Consider the following 24,613-nt stretch of genomic DNA (forward strand, 5'->3'; position numbering starts at 1 on the left):
TGACTATTAATAATATTTAAGTTATATATGTAAGAATTATACTATGCATATTAATGTATATTGTTTAAGTATATCTATGCATATACATGAGGTTATAAGCTACTTTAAAAAATAATAATAATAAACACAATCTTATATTATTTGGATTTGAATTCTAAAAGGATTTCTGTAAATTCTCAAGTTTGTACGTCATCACATTTTATTTAAATTTAAGAATATATTGGTTTCCATAGTGTCCACAAAATTGTAACAATTAAAAAAATGTTGAATGTTAACCCATATTTTAATTCTCTACCTCACGTGTGGGAGAGTGGTAAAAATCTAGAAGTTATGTTTAGATGGTATTTTTCTCTAAGTACTCAAAAAATTAGAAAATTAGGTGAATTAAGCAATCTTAGAAGTTGGTTAACAAGGCTAAGAGTTATGTAGTTTAGTATCACAACTTGTTTTCATTCATTAGAAAAATAAGGGTTAAATTCCTCTATTTCATTGTTGTAATTATTGAATTATTAAAAAATAAAAATAAAAGACATTGCTTAACAGGTATGGCTTTTTTTTTTTTTTTTTTTGAGAGAATAACAAGACTTTGTTTAGCCACGTTGTTTTTCTTAAACTAAGGTTCTCTAATTTTTGGAAGCTATAAAATTTTTCATCTAACTAGGTGCAATTTTCTACCATTCTGTCGCTCTCCAGTCTCCCCCTCCAAATCTAGATGATAGAGTCAAAGCGTCTATATATAGATTTTGTCCCCTTAAAAGCATGAAAAACATAAAAAGGCAAAGCTTGAAGAACTAATTTGATTGGGGTTATTAATATGTGTAATTTTCAAGTAGGGTTACCATGTAAATACAAGTGCGTCATCGGAGAGAAGGCATGACAGAGGGAATAAAACTCAACATGACATACTTAAAACATGAGATGGGGATTTATTACTTTGTATAATAATTGTATGCAACATCCTCTCACATAAAGGGATAGCCTCACAAGTGTAGAACCTATCTCTAAGATGAGGTGATAGTATCATAATTCAAACATATAATTGTGGCATGAATATCCTATAGTTATAGAGATTTAAAATCACAAGGTAGTGTCTAGGACTTAATGACAAGTTTCATAGAAAATTAAGAATGAAACATCACGCGACCATTCTATTGCTAAATGACTTCTTAAACCAGGGACACATGTCTATGACATAGGATTAAGGCTTGGCATAATAGCTAGGACTATTGCACCATACAATACCTTCTCAACAGTTCAAATTAAAAGTAAAAAAAGTTAATTTTTGATATTAACCATTAGATCAAGGAAGTTAAAAAAGTAAAAAAGTTGAGAGTTAAAAAAAAAAAGTTAATAATTTTGAAAAAGTGAAAATGATGTGAGAGGAATTGCATAGTGCAATAGCTACGACTATTGCATCAGATCCTAATCCCTATGACATATGCCACTAGTTTGGGATTTACTTACAACTTACACAATATTGTCAATTGCTTATATTAATTTGAAGATTATTTATTAGTTGCTATGTGGTCAAGTGCCTCCTATCGACTTAGCTATAACCATCTACTCAAACCCTTAATCCCAAGCACACTTTGTGAATTGGAGGTGCCAACTTGTCTAAAAGGTGCGGTGGTGTATAGTACTTCTCTTATAGTTAGACCTTTTTTTTTCCTATTTATTTGATTTTCAAGAAGAATTTTGCTAGAGAGCATTATTCAAAACTATTTAGGTATCTAAATTCATTTGGAACTCAAATATTTTAGACTCAAGTTCCTTAAAAAAAACAACTAGAAACTTAAAATCATCTTGAATTAGGTTTTTTCTTCATAAAATTTGAATTTGTAAAAATCAAGTTTCAAATGACACTCCATGATTTAATAGTTTGAAATGATGTTTTTTAACGAATTTGTGCTTGAAAATCAAATATCAATTCTGTGAAAAATAAAATAAATAAAACCACCCAAGGTGGGTCTCTCAAAGGTTAAAGCGAATGTAATTTATACAACAAAAATGCTAGGACCATAATATTTGATACAAAATTACAAATTACTCATGTTGTAAGTGGTGGAGTAAAAATTGTGAGTGTATATAGATCCGCAACGCCATAACTTACACACTAGTCATTTGGTTGTGGACAAGTTTTGGCAAAGTTGCGGCAAAAATTTATTTATTTTTTTATGGGACAAAAATTTTCAGTATTTATTTATTTATTTATTTTTGATAGAACAAAAATTTATTTTATTTTAAGAGAAGTTGCTTAAAAAATTGTGGCACTCGTTTAGTCTTTGTATAATACAAAGTCCACGGAGGGCAAAATCAGGAATATATAATTCCACTCAACGATTCGCAAATCACAAACACAGCTCCAGCGAGGGAGAGGGAGAGGATGAACCATAATAAGCAACAATCAAGCGATGGTGGGCACGACGATGACGCTGCGCTCTCAGATTTCCTCGCATCCTTAATGGATTACACTCCCACTGTAACACTCCTTTTATTTTAAAAAATAATACTGCCCTTTCTCTTTTCTCCTGGGAAAAAAATCCCAATCTAAACCGTTTTCAGCTTCATATTGATATTACTTGAACTGTTTTTTACCGAATGGAATTTCACTTTCAGATACCAGATGAGTTGGTGGAGCATTTCTTAGCTAAGACCGGCTTTCAATCTCCCGATCTTCGACTGTAGGTACTTTCTATTCATCTTCTTTTAATGTTACATTTTCAAATAGTGTCGATGAACTGAAAATAAAAATAAATTTTAAGAAATTTATTTTATGTTGTTCTTTCTGTTTTTTAGGATTTGATAATATGTGGTCGGTGATTTTCTTTTGAATTTATAAAATGGGTATTGCAGTGCTTAATTCAAAATTTGATGGGTTTATTTATTTTCTTAATTTTATGGAACTTATTTGTGGCAAAGGCTATCCTTTGGAGATTATCACTTTAGAAACTATATATAAATTTTCACACACACATGTTCATTGTTTGGAAATGCATATGTTTTGCTAACGGATTGTTATTATTTCTTTAGAAAAGATTGTAGTCAAATGAAAGCATGGTAGAGTATTAGTTGACTTTCACATTGTTGTCTTAAAAAAACCAGTTTACGTCGTCGTTGGGAGGTAGATTTAATAAGAAAAAGGAAGATCATGTAGGTGTCAGTCAACTTCTTGTTCACATAGTTATTTTTGTGGTAGGGATGTCCTGCCAAAGGTTAATATGATCACCGAGAGTCTGCGTGATCATAAAATCTAAGTAGTCTAGTTAGCACAGGGAAAGCCAGATCCTCTTTTACAGTTGTAGTGGATGTAGTTTAGCAAAGGGAAATTTATGAAGGTCTGCAAATTATGTTACGCAGAAGGGACAATCTCTTTATGCCTGTGCTCTTTTCCTTTTGTGCTAGTCTTTTGAGTTGTTTTTCTCCTATTTCTCACTATCATATAGCTACAAGTGTTTGATTGAAGTTAGTGGTTCAAATTTCTGTAGAATAATTAGGATATCTTGATGATTTTGTCTATTATTATTCACAATCGTCAATCAATTGATAGTTAAAAGCTTATGTTTGTTATGTGGTTGACTATTTTCATTGTTTATTGTCAATGTATTCAGAGTTTAAAACATTTCCCCTTGAGCTGGATATTTTAAGAGATAATAATCAAGTTTTGTTTTTATTTATTTATTTATGAAATTGGATGTTTAAGCCCTTGAGCCATAGCTTAGGTTGAGAACTTGGATGGGTTTGGATTCAGCTAGGCCTTTAGTTCAAGTCTTCTTTCATGAATGGGCTCTAGCTCAAATGGCATATTCTCCCTTTGTAAGAGTGAGGTGGAGGGTGAGGTTGTGGATTGAGACCCACACTGTGCAAGAGTAAATTATTGATAAAAAAAAGTTTAAATCTTCTTAAAAGAGGAAAAAGAAAAGAAAAGAAAAGATATCAGATATTCTATATCTCATGATCTCTGTCTCAAATGACACTTCCTCTTTCTAGAATAGTGGATAGATGGGGAGGATGTGGGTCCAAAAAAAAAAAAAAAAAAAAATTTGATGTTATATGCTCTTGGAATTTTACTTTTCCTGTTAAATCCTGTCTAATTAAATTTTATTGGCTTCATTTTTGCAGAACTAGGCTGGTAGCCGTTGCTACGCAAAAGTTTATAGCTGAGGTTGCAAGTGATGCTCTTCAGTATGCTACTTAACACTAATACTATTTCATCACACACACGTATACATGCAAATACATCAATATACACATGCAAACATAAAATACAATTCTTTTCTATGATCTAGGAATTTAAACTGCAATGCATGTTTAGGTTTTGAAGGAGAGGTGTAGCGGTGGGAGTAGAAGTTGGTGAAGTCTTTGTACTTGACATATATATGTATATATATAACCAGTTATTTTGGACATGTAGGGATGTGGGGCTACATTAGATGCTTTCAGCAGTTATTTTCTGTGCGTTTGGCTTCTTATACCTCAATCAAGCTACTTCAAAGTGCAAACTTAGACCTTTTATGGGTTCGTCTAGGGCCCTAGGCATAGAGGCATTGTACCTGGGTTTTGAATCTGTGTATTTTTTGGGTTAGTTTGGATCCAACCCTGTTGTCAATTGATTCTAAGATTTTTTCAAGGAGTATTTATGGGTCATCCTCTATACTATCAACTCAAAATTGCACCCCTTAGTAGTTGCTTTTCTACTTAGTTATTAATTGTTAACTTCACATGATATGTAATATAGGCAATGCAAGGCAAGACAGGCTACTGTAGTTAGGGACAAAAGGGATAAGCAGCAAAAGGTGCTCCACATTCACTCTTTCTGTACATTTGTTTTTATATCATGATTATTTCTGGCTAGTCTAAGGCTTTTCTGGGAACAGGATAAGCGCCTTGTATTGACGATGGAGGACCTCTCAAGGGCACTGCATGAGGTAAGTGTTAAAGTGTTTTTATAACAAGTGTTTTGGATTGATGTAGCTTAATTGTAACTTTGGATGCTAACTTTTTAAATTTCAAGTTGAATTTAACACGAACTTTGGAGATTTGTGAAAAGATACACAAATATGCAGCTATATGATTATTTTATATATACAACTACTGGGATAAATATTGGCTTAAATATGTTAATTGAGCAGCATATATTTGGTAGACATTAGACTGTTAACATTTACTTATAAAAAAAAAAACGATTATTTAGTATGTCTTACACCAACTATAGGTGAAAAAATGCAATATCCATATTTGGTATTTTTTTTTGATATAACACTATAAAAGAAAATAAGACACTTGAACAGAGAGGACCATGGAGAATAGGATTTCAAATAAATAGATGTAAAGTAGTAGGAGGGAAAAAACTTAAAGTTGAGCGTAGGATTGTATGATCTTATGATCTGAAAGAATAAACAATTTGGATGGGATAAAAATTCACTTTCTGGTGGGACTGTTGTAGGATTGCTTTCTAAGTCATAGGATTGTGTGAAATCTTGAATAGGAATTTTGGGTAAAAGATTAGCTGAATTCTAGGAGTACTTTTAAGGATAGAACAAATTCATACTTTCGGCCTTTTTTCTTGGGAGTCCCTTTTTGTTGGGCATCTTGTGGAAGCCCATTAAGATTAGATCAGCCAAATGGCCACTAAAGTATAAGGCATGTTCATATCATCATATGTGTTTTAAGAAATTTGTATCTGAATATGCCAAGAGCCTTTGAAGGGGTGCTTAATGAATCACACGGTGTAAGCCTTTCTAGCGGATTACATCTTCTGCCATGATGGGGATGTTCATTGGACTATTATGTTTATTTGATCCTTTCATGATTGGGAGTTGAAATCCTTCACTCCTTTTGATCTCCTAAATTCTTCCAATATTAAGAGGATAGGAGCAGGGTAGATGAAGTGGAGAAACACATCACAAGTAATGTGTGACTGTAAAATACCTATTAAGTTAAATGGTAAATTTTATAAGATTGCTATATGGCCAACTATGCTCTATGGTACCAAATGTTGGGCTGTTAAGACATAATGTATCCATAAAATGAGTGTAGCTTAAATGAGCAGGGTGGATAAAGTGAAGAAGCACATCACAAGTAGTGTGTGACTGTAAAATACCTATTAATTTAAATGGTTAATTTTATAAGATTGCTATATGGCCAACGATGCTCTATGGTACCGAATGTTGGGCTGTTAAGACGTAACATATCCATAAAATGAGTGTAGCTGAAATTAAAATGTTAAGATGAATAAGTGGAAATACACAGAAAGATAGGATTCAAAATGAGGAAATTCGCTTAAAGATAGGGGTAGTCCCTATTGATGAAAAGATGAGGAAGTCTCTTGAGATGGTTTGGTCATGTTCAGAGGAGAGCGATTAATGAACTAGTAAGAAAGAGTGAGTTGATCTAAGTTGTGGGAATGAAAAAAGATAGAGAGAGAGGAAGAGGAAGGCCGAAAATAACATTATTAGAAGGAATGAAAAAGGACATGTCAATTAGGGAAGTAATAGAGAGCATAACTTCAGATAGAATAGAATGGAGGAAAAGAATTCATGTGGATGACCCTAACTAATCTGTTGAGGATCCATAGCCAACCCCAAAAAATTTGGGACTAAGACTTTGTTGTTGTTGTCGCCATTGTATTCCTTTATGCAATATGTCTACTATTTGGAGAGGATGCAACAATTGCATGTTCGAAGGGACAGAGTGATCCCCATTGGAGTTAAAATTTTTTGTTATTACATGGTATGTATGATTAAATGGTTGCTTTAAAAATATGATGAAAGTTTTGGATTTGTTACTTATCAAAATTTTTTTTGGATTTGTCATTTTTGTACTTTTAATAATATTTTTAGCAATCCCTGTATACTTCCAGCCTACATAGGTTCAGATGTTTCTCTTTTTTTTTCTTTTGAATATAAATTTTCAGTTACTTATCAAAAGTAAAAGTAAGGTATTTGATGACATGGAAAAAAACCATAGATATGGTCCAAATGAATATTTTCATAGGTACTGATACATTGCAATAGCTTATAACAAATGCATTGGCCAAAGGAGTGAAAAAAAAAAAAAAAAAATCGAATGTGAAGCAAGACAGGTAATCAATTGGTCACTAGCTTGAGTGTGACCTCAAGTGGAGGGATTGGTTTTAAATGACCTCCCATTATTTTAGCATGAATTTTATCAATTTATTTATATATTTATTTATAAGTAAGCATGAATGTTATCATTTGGAACATAAGTGTTTAAATGACTCCTTGAAGTAAAAGGAGGTTAAGGCTATGAGATAGCATTGGTGTGCCTTGTGGAGACTCAGGTTAAGATGCAGTAATGGAGAGTGCTTTGAGGGTCAAGAAAATAAAGGAACGTATGGTATCTGGATGGGGTCTTCTAAATAATTATGAGAATCTTTATTTGGGAAGAATTTGAATATGCTGGGATAAAGATATCTAAATGTTTCTTTGCTGCAGAAGCCTGAATAGGTGATGCATTGTGTAGTGGAAATTAATAGTGATTCTTTTTATGCTTCCTTTGTGAAACGTTCAAATAATGGGATATTAGGAGGCAATTATGGAGTGAACTAAGATCCTTTAAGGCTTAGGTAGCTGATTAATCTAAAGTTAAAGTGGCTGTCAAGCCAAACAGCACCCAATTGCTGAGTTGTCAACCGCTAGCGACCATCATCAATTTTGGGTCTTCCTCACATTAATGGTGTTAGGAACACAATTATGGTTTGAGTGTTCTTTCAGAAATCCTAGTAGAATCTTGAATGGGAACAATGAGGGATTAGAGTTTCTTGGATCTTGGGTTTGGTTTATGGTTGAATGCGGAAGTGTGGATGTGAGTAGTTGACAGTTTGGAGGACTTGGACGAGGGATTTAGAACATGGGAGGGTCAGCCAAGGATAGGGCAGAAAGTGTGGATGTGATTTGGGATGGGGTCTTGAAGGAAAATGACTTAGGGATTGATGGTAATGCAATGGCATTTTGGAATGGAAAGCAGAAGATTGATGGTTGACTTGGTTTGAATGAATGTATGAGTTGAGACATTGTATGACCAAAATGCTCCCACAACCACTACCATCTCTCCCTTCTTCCCTGCCAACCCAGCCTCCAATTCTACCCCTTGCTGGCCAAAACTTTTTTCCTACTCCACAACATTTCCTTCCCCCTTATCCTTGCCCACTCACACAACCCTTCTTTTGGCCAATTCAATTTGGTCAGTTTATTCCTCCCCAAACCCAGACCTCCTTACCCCTAAATCCCAAGCCTTCACAGCACCTGCCTAAACCCACTCCCAAGCCTTTTTCAGCCAAACCAGGGGTACCAGAGGTGAAGCACTCTTTTTCTTTTCGTATTGATTCAAAGTCATTTCTCTTGGCTTTTGATGGGGGTCGTATGGATGCTTATGCCATTACTGAAAATAGGGGTAGGTATCGTGGCTCAATCCGGGTTGGTAGAACGGGGTTGGATTGGACCATTGCTTGTCTAGTAGAGCTGCGCCGTTGGGACTTTAGCAAGAAACACTTTTTTAAACGGTTTCATGAGCAGTATAAACTCTTGGAGTTTTCTAGTAGGTCAAATAAGAGTGGTCTTTTTGTGGAAATCTCTGAGTATCATAATGGGGCAAGACGTGGTTGTTTGTGTGTCCCGGAAGGGAGGAATAAGGGAGGTTGGGCTTTCTTTGAAATGAAGCTACGTGAATTCTTCTTGGGAAAATCAGCATCTAGGCTGGGAACGGAGGTGGTCACTGGCGGTGGTGGGCTAGAAAAATCCACCGGAAACTCAAGGAATCAAATTTGGGAAAATCTTAATGGCGACGTGAAATCAGGAAGGAAGTTATGCCTGGAGAATCAGTTTCCAAATATTCCTAGGAAGTTAAATCAGAAGGAGAGTTTTGGGGGATTTGATTTCCTTCAAAATTCAAATAAGCTTTCCATAAATAGTTGCCCCTTACGTGGCCCTTCTGGCAGATGGACCCAGACCCACTTTTCTTTAAAAATAACTGCTGCCTTTGATGGGAATACACAACGTAAGGTACGTTGGAGTACTTTTGTCAAACCAACATGTGCTAAGTTAGGCCCAATAACATGTGATCAAGCTCAGCGGGCCAAACCAACTAAAGCCCAAAATGAGTTTATTAAAAATCTGGAAAGGTTGACTGAAAGAAGTTTGTGGGAGGTGGGTGAAGGTTTAGGCTCACAAGCTGAGAAGGTTCCGGAGCTGTCACCGATCAACGACGAGCTGGGTGGGGACCTCCCAAGGGCCGATGGGTGTGTGGAGGAGGTTTCGAACTGCAATAGTTTGGCGGGACCCCAGTGTAGTGAAGGATCGGACCCCCATGGCTCAGCCGAGAAGTTTCTGATGGTGTTTCCGGGTTCCGGCGAGTTGGGTGGAGTATTTCCAAGGTCTGATGGGTACGGTGATGAGGTTGGGGCTGTTGGTGGTCTTCCGGTGGGCCATAAATCAAGCGGGGCTGAGGTGGGTTGTTTGGGTGACACCGTGATTGTCACCGGTAGTGCAGCGGACAACTTCCCAAACTCCGGTGCTGTTCTAAACTCCGATGGGCAGTCTGTCAACGCTGAGTCCGATGCTTCCGCGTCTCTTTCGGTTGTTGAACTCTCCGATATGATCCGCCACCACAAGCTGCTGGGTAAAAATTGTTTCTCTCCTCTATCTGAGCTGGGTTTTGATTCTAAGGATGATGAAATTTTGTTGTTGGATTGGGTTAACCCCAAGGGGTCAGTTAAGGATGAGGAGAGTGATAATGCTTTGGATTGTGTACCTCTGGCTAAGTGGGATCCTCATGGGGGTTTGGATTTAGTATCAGAGGCTGCACTGGATGATTTTCTTGTGGGGGAGGATCTGGAACCTTCAGTGTGGGTGAAGAGGAAGATTAAAGGCTTTGGTAAATATGTGGGATTTCCTATTGATTCATGTGAGCATCAGTGCATTGATTTTTTTCAAAAGCTTGAGAAAGTGTGGGAAAAGCAAGCTACAACCAGTAGTCTTCGCCGCAATACCTCTTCAACTAAAAAAGGTATGAGGGAATTGAGGAATTTAGTCTCTTCCGTCAACTATGAGGGGCAATCTGGTCGACAAACCAGAGGGATTGAGAATTTCTGTAGGGTGGGTTCAGTTAGTTGTCCAAGAATTTGAAAATCTTATCTTGGAATGTGAGAGGATTAAACAATCCTCAAAAGAGGGATACGGTGAAGAATTTACTCAAGGAGTGGAAGTGTGATGTAGTGTGTTTCCAAGAAACTAAATTGGATTCTGTCAATTCTGCTGTTGTGAAAAGTCTTTGGAGTAGTCCTTTTGTTGATTGGGTAGCTTTGGATGCCACTCATACCGCAGGGGGAGTTATTTTGGCTTGGGACACGAGGGTATTTAAAAAAATGGATGTTCTGGTTGGGTGCTTTTCTGTTTCTATTTTGTTTAAGGGTGTGGTAGATGGTTTTGATTGGATATGTACAGGGGTGTATGGTCCGAATGCTGATGGTCTTAGGGATTGTTTGTGGTCTGAACTTGATAGTGTGAGAGGGAGGTGGAGTGCAGCTTGGTGTGTTCTTGGTGATTTTAATATCATCAGATACCCAGCAGAGCGTCTTGGTTGCACTTCTTTTAGTCCAGCCATGTTCAAATTCTCGAACTTTATTGAGAGGAATTTTTTGGTTGATATACCTTTGGTGGGGGGTGAGTATACATGGTTCCGTGACTCAGAGAACCCTTCTATGTCTAGAATTGATAGAGTGCTGGTAACCGCTGATTGGGAGGATCATTTTTTGGATGTGACTCAAAGGCCTCTTCCTCGAGTGATTTCGGACCATTGTCCTCTTCTAGTGGAGGCAGGTGGAATGTCGAGGGGAAAGACTTCTTTCAAATTTGAGAATATGTGGCTTAAGGTGGAGGGATTTGTGGATCTTGTGCGAGGTTGGTGGAACGGTTACCATTTTGTGGGGTCTCCTAGTTATGTTCTAGCTTGCAAATTGAAGGCTCTTAAGGGAGACCTGAAGCATTGGAACAAACATGTTTTTGGGGATGTGTCTTTTAGGAAAAAATGCTTGCTGGTTGAGCTTTTGGACTTAGACTTGAGAGAAGGGATGCAATCTTTGTCATCGGCAGATAGTGCAAGAAGACTTGAGATAAAGGCTGAAATTGAGTATTTAGCTTCTTTGGAGGAGATTTCTTGGAGGCAGAAATCGAAGGCTTTGTACTTAAAAGAAGGGGATAATAATACTGGGTTTTTTCATAGGCTTGCTAATTCTCATAGACGTACAAATGCTATGAGGGCTGTGGAGGTTGAGGGCATTTTGTATGAGGATGAGTCTGCCATTCAGGATCAAGTGGTGGGTTTTTACAAGTCCTTGTACCAGGAGACCGAATCTTGGCGGCCCACTATTGATGGTTTAGAGTTTGCAAATCTGGATGAAACTGATAGGGTTACTTTAGAAAGGGAGTTTGAGAAGGAGGAGATCATTGCAGCCCTTCGGGAGGCTAAGGGTGATAAGGCCCCTAGTCCAGATGGCTTTACTATGGCTTTCTTCCAAAAATGCTGGTGTGTTCTTGAGAAGGAGATCTTGGCTTTTTTTGCAGACTTCCACAAAGAATGTATCTTTGAAAAATCTCTCAATGCCACATTTTTGTGTTTGATACCCAAGAAGCTTAGTGCAGTCAATATTAGAGATTTTTGCCCTATCAGCCTTGTGGGTAGTTTGTACAAGCTACTTTCTAAGGTCTTGGCACATAGACTTCGTTGTGTTTTGGATAAACTTATTTCTAATTCCCAAAATTCTTTTGTTAGGGGAAGACAGATTCTTGACTCTGTTCTAATCGCAAATGAATGCTTGGATAGTAGATTAAAGAGTGGTGTTCCGGGTGTGATTATTAAATTGGATATTGAGAAGGCTTATGATCATGTGAGTTGGAGTGCCTTATTTTACCTTATGGAGAGGATGGGTTTTGGGGAGAAGTGGGGGAGATGGATGAAGATGTGTATTTCTACTGCCCGTTTTTCAGTGCTTGTTAATGGGTCTCCAGCTGGTTTCTTTGGCAGTTCTCGTGGTCTTCGCCAAGGGGATCCTTTATCTCCACTCCTATTCTTATTGGTAATGGAGGTGTTGAGTAGATTGTTGAAAAGGACAGAAGATGGAGGCTTCTCAGTGGTTTCCAAGCAAGTCCCAATGCAAGTGGGGGTTTGCAAATCTCTCACCTTTTGTTTGCTGATGATACTATTCTCTTTTGTGATGCATCCGAGGAACAATTATTACATATTCGTATGGTTCTAATTTTCTTTGAAGCTATCACAGGACTGAAAGTAAATGTTGGCAAGAGTGAGATTGTGCCGGTTGGTGAGGTTGGGAATTTGGATGCCTTAGCTCGTATTTTATGTTGTAAGATAGGCTGTTTACCCATGTCTTAGTTGGGTATGCCTTTGGGGGCACATTATACGGATTCCTCAATATGGAACCCTATCATTGAACGGATGGAAAAAAGGCTTGCAGGTTGGAAGCAGTTATATTTGTCAAAAGGGGGTAGACTTACTTTATTGAAGAGTACCCTATCAAGTCTTCCTACATACTATTTATCTTTGTTCACTATTCCACAACATGTGGCGGACAGATTAGAGAGGATTCAGAGGAATTTCCTTTGGGGGAGATCTAATGATGTTTTTAAATTCTCACTTGTTGCTTGGGCGAAAGTTGTGTGGCCCGTGGAGGTAGGTGGCTTGGGGATTCGGAAGATTGGGCTATTTAACCAAGCTTTGCTTGGGAAGTGGCTATGGCGATTTGGGAATGAGGTCACACATTTATGGAGGCAAGTTATAGCTTCCAAATATGGGGAGGCCAGTGGGGGATGGTGTACTAGAGTTGTTAGAGGGACGCATGGATGTGGTATGTGGAAGAACATTAGGAAGGGGGTTGAGAGCTTTTTTGGTCATGTGTTGTATGCAGCGGGTGAGGGTTTTCGTATCAGATTTTGGTATGACCCTTGGAGTAGCCCTACTGCCCTGAAGGATTTATATCCAGCTATGTTTGCTATTGCTATGGATAAGTCAGCTATGATTTCTGATATGGTTGACTATGCACCGGATGGGGGTGGTAGAAGCTGGAACTTACGCTTCCGTCGTGCTTTTCAGGATTGGGAGACAGGGATCTTTTATGATTTTTTTGCGCATATCTCATCCAAGCTACCTAGAGGGGGTGATGACACCATGATATGGCAATTGAATCGTAGTGGTGTTTTTGATGTGCGCTCTTTCTATTTCTCATTGCTAGCAGCCCCGTTGGTGTCTTTTCCTTGGAAGAGCATATGGTGTGTTAAGGTCCCTAAAAGGGTGGCTTTCTTTTTATGGACAGCTGCTAGGGGTGGGATTCTTACTATAGACAACCTTGTTAAGAAGCATTTACCTCTTGTTAATTGGTGCTGCCTTTGTCGATGTGAAGAGGAAACTGTGGATCGCTTATTGATCCATTGTAAGTATGCTCATACCTTGTGGAGTGAAGTCCTTTGTTTGTTTGGGGTTCAGTGGGTGATGCCGAAGAACGTTGTTTCTCTTCTCTCTGCATGGTGGAATTGGTTAGGGAGTCACATTTCAAATGTGTGGAATATGGTTCCAGCGTGTCTTATGTGGTTAATTTGGAAGCAGCGCAATGCCCGAACTTTTGAGGATATTGAGAGACCTGTAGATTGTGTGAAATCTTTGCTGCTTAGGACTTTGTTTGAGTGGTCTCGTATTTTGGGGTTTACGCATTGTCATTCTTTGTTTGATTTTCTCAATTCTGCTAGTCTTTCTTTTTGATTGGTTTGTATTTTTTTCAGTGCAGTGAGTTTACTATCGTAAATCCATTGTACTTCTATTATCAATAAATTTGTTATTACCTATCAAAAAAAAAAAGAGACATTGAATGTGTTGTGATTTCTTTGAGAGAGCCACTTTCTCCTATTGAGGAGGCCTCTAAGGGAGTCTCTTCCTCCAATGCAAGGCAAATAAGTTTAAGCAACAAATTGGTAATTTCATTCAATGAATTGGAAGTGTGATTGCAATTTGATCATTTATAGAACCATAGAGCTAATCCTATTGGCCCACGTTACCTCATCTTATTGGTTCTATTATTCCCTATGATCATTTATTAACATGTGATAAATGTGATTAGCATGCTAGGAATTGTAACTACCTACTCTATCCTTTTTTACTAACAACTAACCAACTCAAGCTAACCATGTGTACTCCTGGAATCTCTACAATCTGAGATCTTAATTGTCATCCCAAGCCTACCGATCAAAAAAAAAAAAAAAAAAAATTGTCATCCCAAGCCTAAATCATGTGCATGGAAGTGATAGAGAACCACCACTTAAAAACAGAGAGAACTGAGCAAGGATTGTCAATCCTAGGCCTCTGTGCTGTCTGGCACTTAGGTCTAGGAACTCTAAACTTCTTCTTCAAGGTCTGCCCTTGTTCCTCAAATCAGCTTGTGTTCCCTATCAGTTGGGCTCAATTTTTGCAAATCCCAATACATCATTGCCAAATCGCGATAGAAACCCACAAGTTCGTTGCAACGTCCCTAAAACTTCCATCACTGTTGATGTCCATCAATTCATCAACCATTCCTGGGTTGATTGTCAGTCACAAACATCTAATGCCCATTTACAGATTGTGGAGCTATTGGTTTCGGAGAGGCGTGGTTGATGGATTGATTTTGGTCATGATACCAAAATTTGACATGGCACAAATCAAAATTAATGCCACATCAAAATTGAAGAACATAAAAATAAAATATCCAAGAAATCAATACCTAAGTTCGCTTGGAATTAGCTTGGAATCAACACCAAGTGAGGAAACAAACTTAGGAATCAAAACCTAGAGTTGATAGGAATCAATATCAAACCATTGAAAAAGCTTTAGCGGAAATTTTATTAATCTAGCAAATTAAACACTACTATAATTTACCCTAATTCTAATTTACTTAGGAAATCTCAATTATTGAATTACAAAAAATACAATTGACACTAGAAAATTAAATAAAAATGCTATTAATGTTATTAACTAATAAGTGATGCAGATTGGTTAAGGAAGAATAAAATATTTTAATATTTTATGTTGTTTTTTCTTTCCTGGTGGAATTAGGATTTATTTGCATTTACAAGTTCAATTAAAATCCTTTTTCTAGTTGAATTAGGATTTTAATTGTTTTTTCTTTTCCTAATTACATTGTTTTTCCTTTCTCAAGTAGAAATAGGTTTATTATTTCTTTTCCTAAAAGGAGTAGGAGAAATTCTATAACTATAAATACTCTTTATAGAGAGGTTGATTATTATTATTGTGCGTTTATCAATAAAAGTTTGCTAGAGAGGTTTTCTCTATTATTTTGCCTACTAGCCTAGTGTTCTTATAGAACTTAGGTTTTGTGGAAGAGTTGTAGTAATTGTGTGTTACAGATTCTGCTTCTACACGCCCACGCTGCATCAATAAGACCTAAATAAATTCAAACAGGCTAATAGAAAAAAAAAATTACAATTGACTTCTTAAATAAAACTGTTTTTGAGCTTCCCACATCAAATTCACTCATGGATGAGAGGCAGTTTGGAGGTAGGAACAATTGAAGGGAAAAAGACTCTTAGCAGCTCGCCATAGATTTTTCGTGGGGAGGATAGGTATTTTTTTTGGTTATGTTTCAGGCAAAGTAGAGTTTTTCTCGTAAAACTGTGTATACACAGTAAATTAAAGTAACCATTTGATATAGACTTTGATGAGACATTACATGCGTCCATCTATAAAAAGGAAGTATTGAACAAGTTTCCTGATTTTGGGGTTTTGAGAGAGGCGATTGGTAAGTAGACTGACTCTCAACTTTGGAGAGGTTGATTTTCGGACTCAAACTTGTGACTCTTTGATTGGGTAAAGAGAATATTTGCCATTACAGCAAGGTCTGACATGGGTCCATCTATTCTTTTGTAAACTATATCCTATGGAACTGTTCTGTGACCAATATAATGCTTCACCTTGTTGATTCACTATCATATCCTGTCATTTCTCAGTAACCATGCATTCAGTAAAACATTTTATTTTTCTTAGAACCTATACTACTGTCAGCTGACAGATTTTATATGACAATGGACACATTTTATTGGGGCAGTGTTGTGGGTAAACACCCATGGTAGCCTAACCCACATTAGATACACAAACATAAGATCATTATGTTATATACTCCGATATGAATAGAAGCATTTTTTTTTTCCAGTTATTTTAGGGCAAATGGAATATAATTTTTCAATAGCTTTGGATCCATTTATTTAAAGGTGACACTAGAAATAATTGAATGCCAGTTATGTCACTTTGTTGGTGTTTAGAATTGTTTTAGATGCCATTGTCGCTGATTTAGATGTTCTATAGTTCTTTCCTTTGATTTTAAAGTGCATACTGGTTTTGCTATTATTTTCAGCATCTTAGTCATCATCATAATCAGAAACTGATCCATTGGTTACCTTTTTTTCGTAATTAATCCCTTAGTTGTTGTTAATAAGCAGCATGGCGTGAATGTGAAGCACCAAGAGTATTTTGCTGATAGCCCTTCAATTGGTATGGATCCTGCTTCAAGAGATGAGTGAGTATTGGATTGGATCTATGCCAGAAGTTTAAATATACTACCCTATTTAGGGGTTTCAAAAATACTGCGAAAAGCTGAGGTTCACTGTATCTTTATCATTATGTTAGCCAATGGAGATATGTTTAATATCCAGTACCTGCTATTTTTCATTCATGCATTATATTGTGAAAAAGTGTGTTAATTTTATAGTTATGTTAACTAGAAATCCTCCCCTTTGTCTTTATAATTTTTTTCCGTCTTTCATTTATTCTATTGGGACAAAGTCTTTTGGTTCTATAATTACTTGAATTCTGCAATACAGTCCTTCACAATTATTTTTTGGGCAAATTGATCCCTGTCCAAATTCAAGTTAACAGAATTAATGTCGTATGTCAAATTGCTGATATAGTAATAACATCCCTTGTGTACTAAATTATTTTAGTTATGTTTTAAATAAAATATATATTATTAATTAACAAAAAGTGGACCTCTCTCTTCCTCTCCTAAACCCTAACCCCAACCAACCCTCTATAAGGAAGCTAATTTTGTTGCTCACAATATTTTTAAGTCATAAAGTGGGCTCTTTTGTGTAACCGTAAGGGGGAACATCCCCCATCTCTGCCATCCTTGATTTTTGTTTGGGGAGTTGGGAGCAAGATAGTTAGGGCCAAGATAGTTAGGGCCCGTTTGGTAAGATGTTTACAGTAACATTTGTATTTTTTTGGAAATATGTGTGAGTCAAAAAATATGTAAAAATATGTGTAATATTGTTTAAATACTAAAAATTGTTGTTTAAACAACAGTAGCAAACAAGCCTCAGTGTTTCCTTTCTTTGTTATTTTGTTTCACTTTTTAATTTTAATGAAAAGTATTATTTAGGGATGAAGGGCCAAAACCTTATGGGTGATAATCACTCTCACCCAACCTGTAGTGCATCTCATACCAACCATTGGGTTCCAAGCCTCATTTAAAAAAAGGGTTGGCCCATTATCCATCTGGGACAAGCTCAAGACTACAAATGAAGGCTATTCCCCAGCTCATACCAACATCAAAGTGACTTGCTAAAGAATTAAAAAACAACAGCCCGAACCTTATGCATGACTCATACACATGGGACAAGCTCAAGACTACAAAAGAAGGCTGTATGGATGCTCTTACCAACATCAAAGTGACTTGCTTAAGAATTGAAAAACAACAGTAGCCCGAACCTTCAAGAAATGATCGATATCAAGAGGGTGACAATCCAACGATAGCATAAAGAGTCAAAAGAATAGGTTAAAGGATATGTGAATTGGAATGAATGTATAGGAATTTTGAAATTGTCTGTCCCCAAATGTGCACGCATGGTTAAAGCCTTAAAGGTATGTATGCATACCCAAAAACCTGTGTACGCAACTTTCTCCATGCGCACGCGTGCACAGCTTGACTCAGGAAAAGCAAAATCTACGTTTTCAATTTTTTTGATTTGATTTCTTTGATACTTTTCATGTTTGACTCTGATTAAGTTAGAAAATAATAATTAATTGCCATAGTTTTCTCTTTGACTTTGACATAATAAATTAGATTTAACATATTTAGAATAAGATGTTTTCTTACTAATGCATGAGCTGATTTTTTTTATTTGTTTGCTAATTAATTAGGAATATTGGATTTGATTTATTTAATTTTGATATGTCGTGTCTTACTTTGTTTTAAATAATGAATCAAACGAATAAGTTAAACATGAAATGTGAATTGGAATGAATGTAAAGGAATTTTGAAATTGTCTCTGTAAAACTAGCATACAAAGCATTCCCTATGCATATGCAGCCTGACCTAGAAAAGGTCGAATCCATGCTTTGATTGTTTGATTTGATTTCTTTAATACTTTTAATGAATGGTTGTCATGTATGACTCTGATTAGGTTAGAGAATAATAATTAAGTAAACTCATAATTTTTTCTTTTAACTTTTTCATAATAAATTAGATTTGACATATTAAGAATAAGATGTTTCCTTATTAATGCATGGGTTGATTTTGTATGATTTAATTGCTAAAATAGTTAAATGAAAAAAAAAAAATGGGGCAAAACACCTATGAATTGTCTTTACACACTAGTGCAAATCATCGCTGAAGAATTGCTCAAGCAAAAGAAAATCCAGTATTGCAATAGGAAGTAGAGGTCATTGCTTCTTATGAGGACTCAAACACCCCTATGAACTCAGCAAGTACAAAGTATCATCTCATTGGCAACAAGAACCAAATACAATGTGATACCCCAATTTGATTGATTGTGTAATGTGTGTGTGGGTGTGTGATGAGTCTTACATCGGGTATTTACTGGGTAGATCTGGGCTTTATTAACAACTACAAGGAGCCTTAATTGTGACTAGTCCTTTTGAGGTATAGCGCAGATGTGGCTAGCGCTTTTCCTTGGATCGTTATATATGGTATCAGAGCTAGCCCGATAATCCCGTGTGGGCTCAGAGACACTTCCCCACAAAGTGAGCCCTAATGAGGACGTTAGGAATTTAAGTGGGGGAGATTGTGATACCCCAATTTGATTGATTGTATGATGTATGTGGGTGTGTAATGAGTCCCACATCGGGTATTTATTGGGTAGATCTGAGCTTTATTAACAACTACAAGGAGCCTCAATTGTGACTAGTCCTTTTGAGGTATAGCACAAATGTGGCTAGTGCTTTTCCTTGAGTCGTTACATACAATCTACTTCATTTCAAAGTCAAATACATCAAGCATTCATGGTAGGATGGGTTTTGAGTAACCTAATTTACAACCCTTAACAGATTTTCACAACGTAATGTTTAATCAAAATCCTACAAAAGGGTTCTGATTGCCCAACTTTCATTATTTTGGACTTTGAAATAAAATTGAGCCATGTTAATCCCTCAAGATTGGTGTTAGGGTGTTTATAAAAAAAATTGGTGTTAGGGCTTGTTTGGTTTAGCTTTTGGTCTTGGTGTTTTGAAAACCTATATATATATATATATATACAGTGCAATTTTCAACCTCCTCACATGCAACAAACCCAACATCCAATTTCCAACCTCCTCACAGCTTTTCTAATCCCACATCTTCTTACCCCTCTTCTTTAAACCAGAATTACCTCAATGATTCTTCCCTTCACTCTGCTATCAACCTCCTCAATATCAACCACATAAATCATTTTGCTGAAGGATCCAACCCACTCCTTAACCAACAGGAAGGTGCAAGTTTGAACGACCTTACCAAAGTTCAGATAAACCCTCCAACCCCTATTAATTCTCCCATTTCAAGTACCCCCACCTCTGTCAACAGGGAACCTGTAAGCCTCCCTAACATGGAACTTAGAAGTAACAATGATACTTCTAATCTCAACTGCTTTGGCAATGCCAGATTCTCAATGAGACCTACATGGTTACCACCTAATGATTCAAATCTCAAATGGACCTGGATTGAAGGATTTGGTCCATTTATAACAAATGGTCAAAGTTGCCATCCACAGTTTAAAGCCTCTGACATTGAGAGTGATACTACTGTTGTGATGTTTAATTTAGATCAATTGAATAAAGAAAGACCAGAAGCTAGGCAAGATCAAGGATGGGCAAAAGGGTGCATTCCAGAGTCCCCTGATTCCTTCATTGAGTCTTTGGTTCAGAGAGTTGATCGCGGGAGATTTAGATTTAAACTAGGAGGCTCAAGTCATGGGCCAAGTTTAATTGATCCATTTGCTAGAGAGGCCTATCTCAGTGTTGAACAGGGTCCTGAGTCCACACAGCCTCAACAAAACATGCATGCAAGCCCATCCTTTGAAAATCAGCCCAATACTAATGAGGTCACAGTGGGAGAATTAAGCCCATTTGAACTTCTTAATTTGGGACCAGGGCCCCCATCTATCACAAGTTCAATGCCGTCATCTTCACAGAACACTTACCTTAGTTGCAATGAGGTGTGGGATTCAACCACTGGAATTGACACCATCAGAATCAGTTCTAGGAAAAGGATCAGAAAAGAGATTGGAAAGTTTGGCAGGAATATAAAACAGAAGTTATGTTGTGCTATGTTTGATGAGGAGGTTCTTCAAGTACAAACTTTGATAACCCCAGAAATTTCCACAGAAAATTGCACTCCTATCTTTCATGCTAAATCAGTTTCAGGGCTTTGGGAAGTTGGCCTTCAACAGCTTCCCAATCAGCCATGAGGATTCTCAGCTGGAACTGTAGGGGGCTGGGCAACACCCTTACAGTTCTACAATGCCAAAAAAAGGCCTAGGAGCACAAACCAGATATTATCTTTCTAATGGAGACAAAGTTAGTTCAGGACAAAGGCAGAGAAATTTTGGAAAAATGTGGATTTTTGAATGGTTGGGAATTTCTGAGGGAAGGTCTGAGTGGTGGTCTACTTCTTGGTTGGCAGCAAAATGTGAATCTCCACCTCCAATATGGCTCCAAGCACCTAATTCATGTTGATCTCCTTGACCATAAAGGTACTCCTCTCTCCATAACTTTTATTTATGGCCAACCTCACACAAAAAGAGAAGCTTTTTGGTTAGAACTGAAACAAATGAAACCCATTGCAAAACCAATTTGGCTTTGTATTGGGGATTTTAACTAAGTCCTGTGTCATGAGGATAAATTCTCCTTTAATACTAGAAGTATTGCAGGAGCAGATTCCTTCTTTAATACTTTAAATGATTTGGAATTACGTGAGCTGGAGGCTAAAGGCCAAAGGTTTACATGGATGAACAGAAGGGAGGATGAGGCTTTTGTGATGGAAAAACTAGATAGAGCCTTTGCTTCTGTGGAATGGATTAACACATACCCTCATTATGCTTTATGTAATCACCCTATCCTAAGATCAGATCATGGGTCTATATTGTTAGATTTTGAAATGCAGCAGGCTTTTAGAAGAAGGCCTTTTAGATTTGAGAGGATGTGGTTGACATACAGTACATGTAAGGATATGATTCAAAAGGCATGGGAAGTCCAGATTAAGGGGTCTAGGGCCTTTAAGCTCTAACACAAGTTAAACAATGTCAGGAAGAGGGCCATAGAATGAAATAGAACAATCTTCGGAAAAATTGACAAAGAGATAAAAGAAAAACAACAGAACCTGCAGGAAATGCAAGACAACATTCAAACCATAGCTGATGTTAGGAAGGAAAGACAACTTAGAGAAGAGATTGAGATGTTAATGATTAGGGAAGAGATCATGTGGGCCCAAAAAGCTAGAAATGATTGGATTCTTAAAGGTGAGCGTAATACCAAGTATTTTAAAACTCTAGTGAAGCAAAGAAGGGCTAGAAACAAAATTCTACATCTTAAGATTGAGAATGGGGAATTCACTGAGGATTTAGAGGTTATTGAGAACACCTTAGTTACTCACTTTAAGGATCAGTTTACTGAAATTGAATCAAGGTCTCTTTAAGAAATTTCTGAGGAACTTCAATCCCTTCCTATTCCTCAGATTGATCCTCATCAGCAACAACTTCTTGACATGCCTATAACAGATGAAGAAATTGAAAGGGCTGTTTTTCAAACGGGACCCCATAAAGCCCCCTGTCCTGATGGAATTCCTGCTTTTTTCTTCCAGGAATTTTGGGATATTGTGAAACAGGATATCCTTCTTTCTGTCAAGGCTTTCTTTCATTCTGGATCCCTTCTTAAATCTCTAAACCACACTTACATCACCCTTTTACCCAAAATGAACAACCCTAAAGAGGTTACTCATTTCAGGCCTATTAGTCTCTGTAATGTCACTTATAAAATCATCTCTAAAATCCTTGTGAATAGGCTTAAACCTCTCATGGATAAACTCATCTCACCTTTCCAAAATGCTTTTATCCAAGGTAGAAGTATCACTGATAACATCCTTCTTGCTCATGAAATCTTTGATACCTTAAAAAAGAAAAAAGAAAGGAAAAAAGGGTTTGGAGCCTTGAAAATTGATATGAATAAAGCTTATGATAGAGTCGGTTGGACTTTTCTTCAAGCTGTCATGCTAACCATGAACTTTAGCCCCATTTGGGTCAATTGGATGATGGAATGTGTCACCACAGTAAAATATACCTTACTTGTTAATGGCAGCCCAACTCAATCTTTCCAACCAAATAGGAGCTTAAGACAAGGTGATCCCATTTCTCCCTACCTCTTTCTTCTTTGTGCCAATGTACTCTCCATTGCCTTAATTCAAGCTGAAAATAGGAAACAAATCAAAGGTATTGCAATTGGAAGGCAGGGGTTTCTTTCACTCACCTTCTTTTTGCAGATGACTCCTTGTTCTTCTTCCAAAATGATTGTTCATCCCTTAATAATCTTAAAAGGATTATTATGTGGTATTGTTCTCTCTCGGGAGAAAGTATCAATTTTGCTAAGTCTGACCTTTACTGTTCACCTAATATTCCACAAAATGAACAAGATACCATTGCTAATTCTCTTCAGGTCAATATTGTTCAGCAACCCAGTAGGTACCTTGGCATTAATTTTAAGCTTAGAGGTAGAAGAGTGTGTGACCTCCAGGACCTTGTTGACAAAGTCCAAAATAAGCTTAAGGGGTGGAAGGCTAGACTTTTGTCCCAAGCTGGGAGAGCAACCTTAATTTCTTCTGTTTTACAGTCTCTACCCCTTTATACTTTTTCTTGTTTTAAAGTTCTTGATTCTGTGTGCAAGAAATTGGATACCATTGTTAAGTCGTTTTGGTGGGGACATGAACCTCGTACAATAAAGCTTCACTTGATAAATTGGGGTACACTCTGCAAACCAAAGAGGTCGGGTGGCTTAGGGTTCAAAAACTTTAATCTGTTCAACCAAGTAATGATAGCAAAACAGTTTTGGAGAATACAAGATAACCCCAACTCTCTTCTAACTAGGACCTTCAAGAAAAAATACTTCCCTGGTTGCTCCTTAAGAGAATACCAACCTAAACCTCACCACTCTTGGGTATGGAGGAATATCACTAAGGCTCAATGTTCTTCCCTTCATCATGGTCGATGGCTGATTGTAAATGGAAACCAAATACCACTCTCCCACCCAGATTGGTTTCAATGCTCAAACCATGTTCTTAGGGACTATGGTTTGCTTAATGGTACAGTAGCAGACTTAGTTGATAATCAATCTAGGTCTTGGAAATGTGAGCTAATCAGGAAAATCTACCCACCTTCACAAGCCAAAGAGATTCTCCAGATTCCTCTTCCTAAATCCCAAGGCAACAGTGACAAGTTGGTTTGGAAATACTGGTCATCAGGTGTATATAATGTTAGTCAAGCATGCCATCTGATTTACAAAGAACAGAACACTGCCCTTCAGAATTCTTCAATCCTAAAGTCTTCTATTTGGAGTTTTTTCTGGAAGATGAAGTTACCTTTGAAGGTTCTTATGTTCATTTGGAAGTTGCTGCACAATTGCCTGCCTACTTTTGATAAGCTAAAGGAAAGAGGCATCCCCGTGGCAGGAACTTGTGTAATGTATAACGATTTAGAAGAATCTGCTGTTCATCTATTTTTGGAATGTAACTGTGCAAGAGCAATCTGGCATGGATCAAATCCTGGTTTGAGAACCTCTGATATGGAATGTATCTTAGTTGAACAGTGGCTTAGTCGATGTATTGTGTCCAGTTCAGATTTGGAACAGGATAGAATGTGTTTTTTGCAAACCATTTTCACCACCCTTTGGTCAATTTGGAACCACAGAAATATGGTTCTGCATCAAGGTATATCTCCTAACCCCATTGAAGTTATTCTAATAGCTCAATCTCTCGTGTGCAGGTATCAAATAGCTTTCAATCAAATACAAGAAATCAGACCAACAGTGAAGTAGACCGTACAGAGAATCCCTCATCAAAACTGGCAGTTAATCATCAAAGTGGCAGCTAGCAGAAATAGAAGAACTAGGAGATATGGCTACGCTTTTGAAGCTACTACTATGGAAAGGATCTCTTTGTTCAGAGGTGCAGCCAATAGTGGTAGACAATCAGTATATATGGTGACTCAGGAGGCAATGGTGGAAGCCCTTTTCATAGCCAAGGATCATGGTTTCTGCAGAATACTTGTTCTATGCAACCATAAAA

The 24,613-nt window shown here is 37.2% G+C and overlaps 2 protein-coding genes across 2 annotated transcripts; both read left to right on the plus strand.

Moving 5' to 3' along the window:
• Positions 1-2,274: 2,274 nt before the first annotated feature.
• LOC115971705 (transcription initiation factor TFIID subunit 10-like) lies at positions 2,275-16,812 on the plus strand. The gene is made up of 6 exons (XM_031091720.1): positions 2,275-2,479; positions 2,617-2,681; positions 4,120-4,182; positions 4,736-4,793; positions 4,875-4,925; positions 16,512-16,812. The coding sequence occupies exons 1-6, from the start codon at positions 2,384-2,386 to the stop codon at positions 16,590-16,592; spliced, it is 414 nt and encodes a 137-aa protein (XP_030947580.1). The 5' UTR covers positions 2,275-2,383; the 3' UTR covers positions 16,593-16,812.
• A 2,785-nt stretch (positions 16,813-19,597) lies between these two features.
• Positions 19,598-24,393, plus strand: LOC115970997. The gene is made up of 2 exons (XM_031090661.1): positions 19,598-21,035; positions 24,312-24,393. Exon 1 carries the CDS (start codon positions 19,890-19,892, stop codon positions 20,748-20,750), a length of 861 nt encoding a protein of 286 aa, XP_030946521.1. The 5' UTR covers positions 19,598-19,889; the 3' UTR covers positions 20,751-21,035; positions 24,312-24,393.
• The last annotated feature ends 220 nt before the right edge of the window (positions 24,394-24,613 follow it).

The sequence above is a fragment of the Quercus lobata genome, chromosome 12 (genome assembly GCF_001633185.2).
Source record: "Quercus lobata isolate SW786 chromosome 12, ValleyOak3.0 Primary Assembly, whole genome shotgun sequence".
NCBI lineage: Eukaryota > Viridiplantae > Streptophyta > Magnoliopsida > Fagales > Fagaceae > Quercus > Quercus lobata.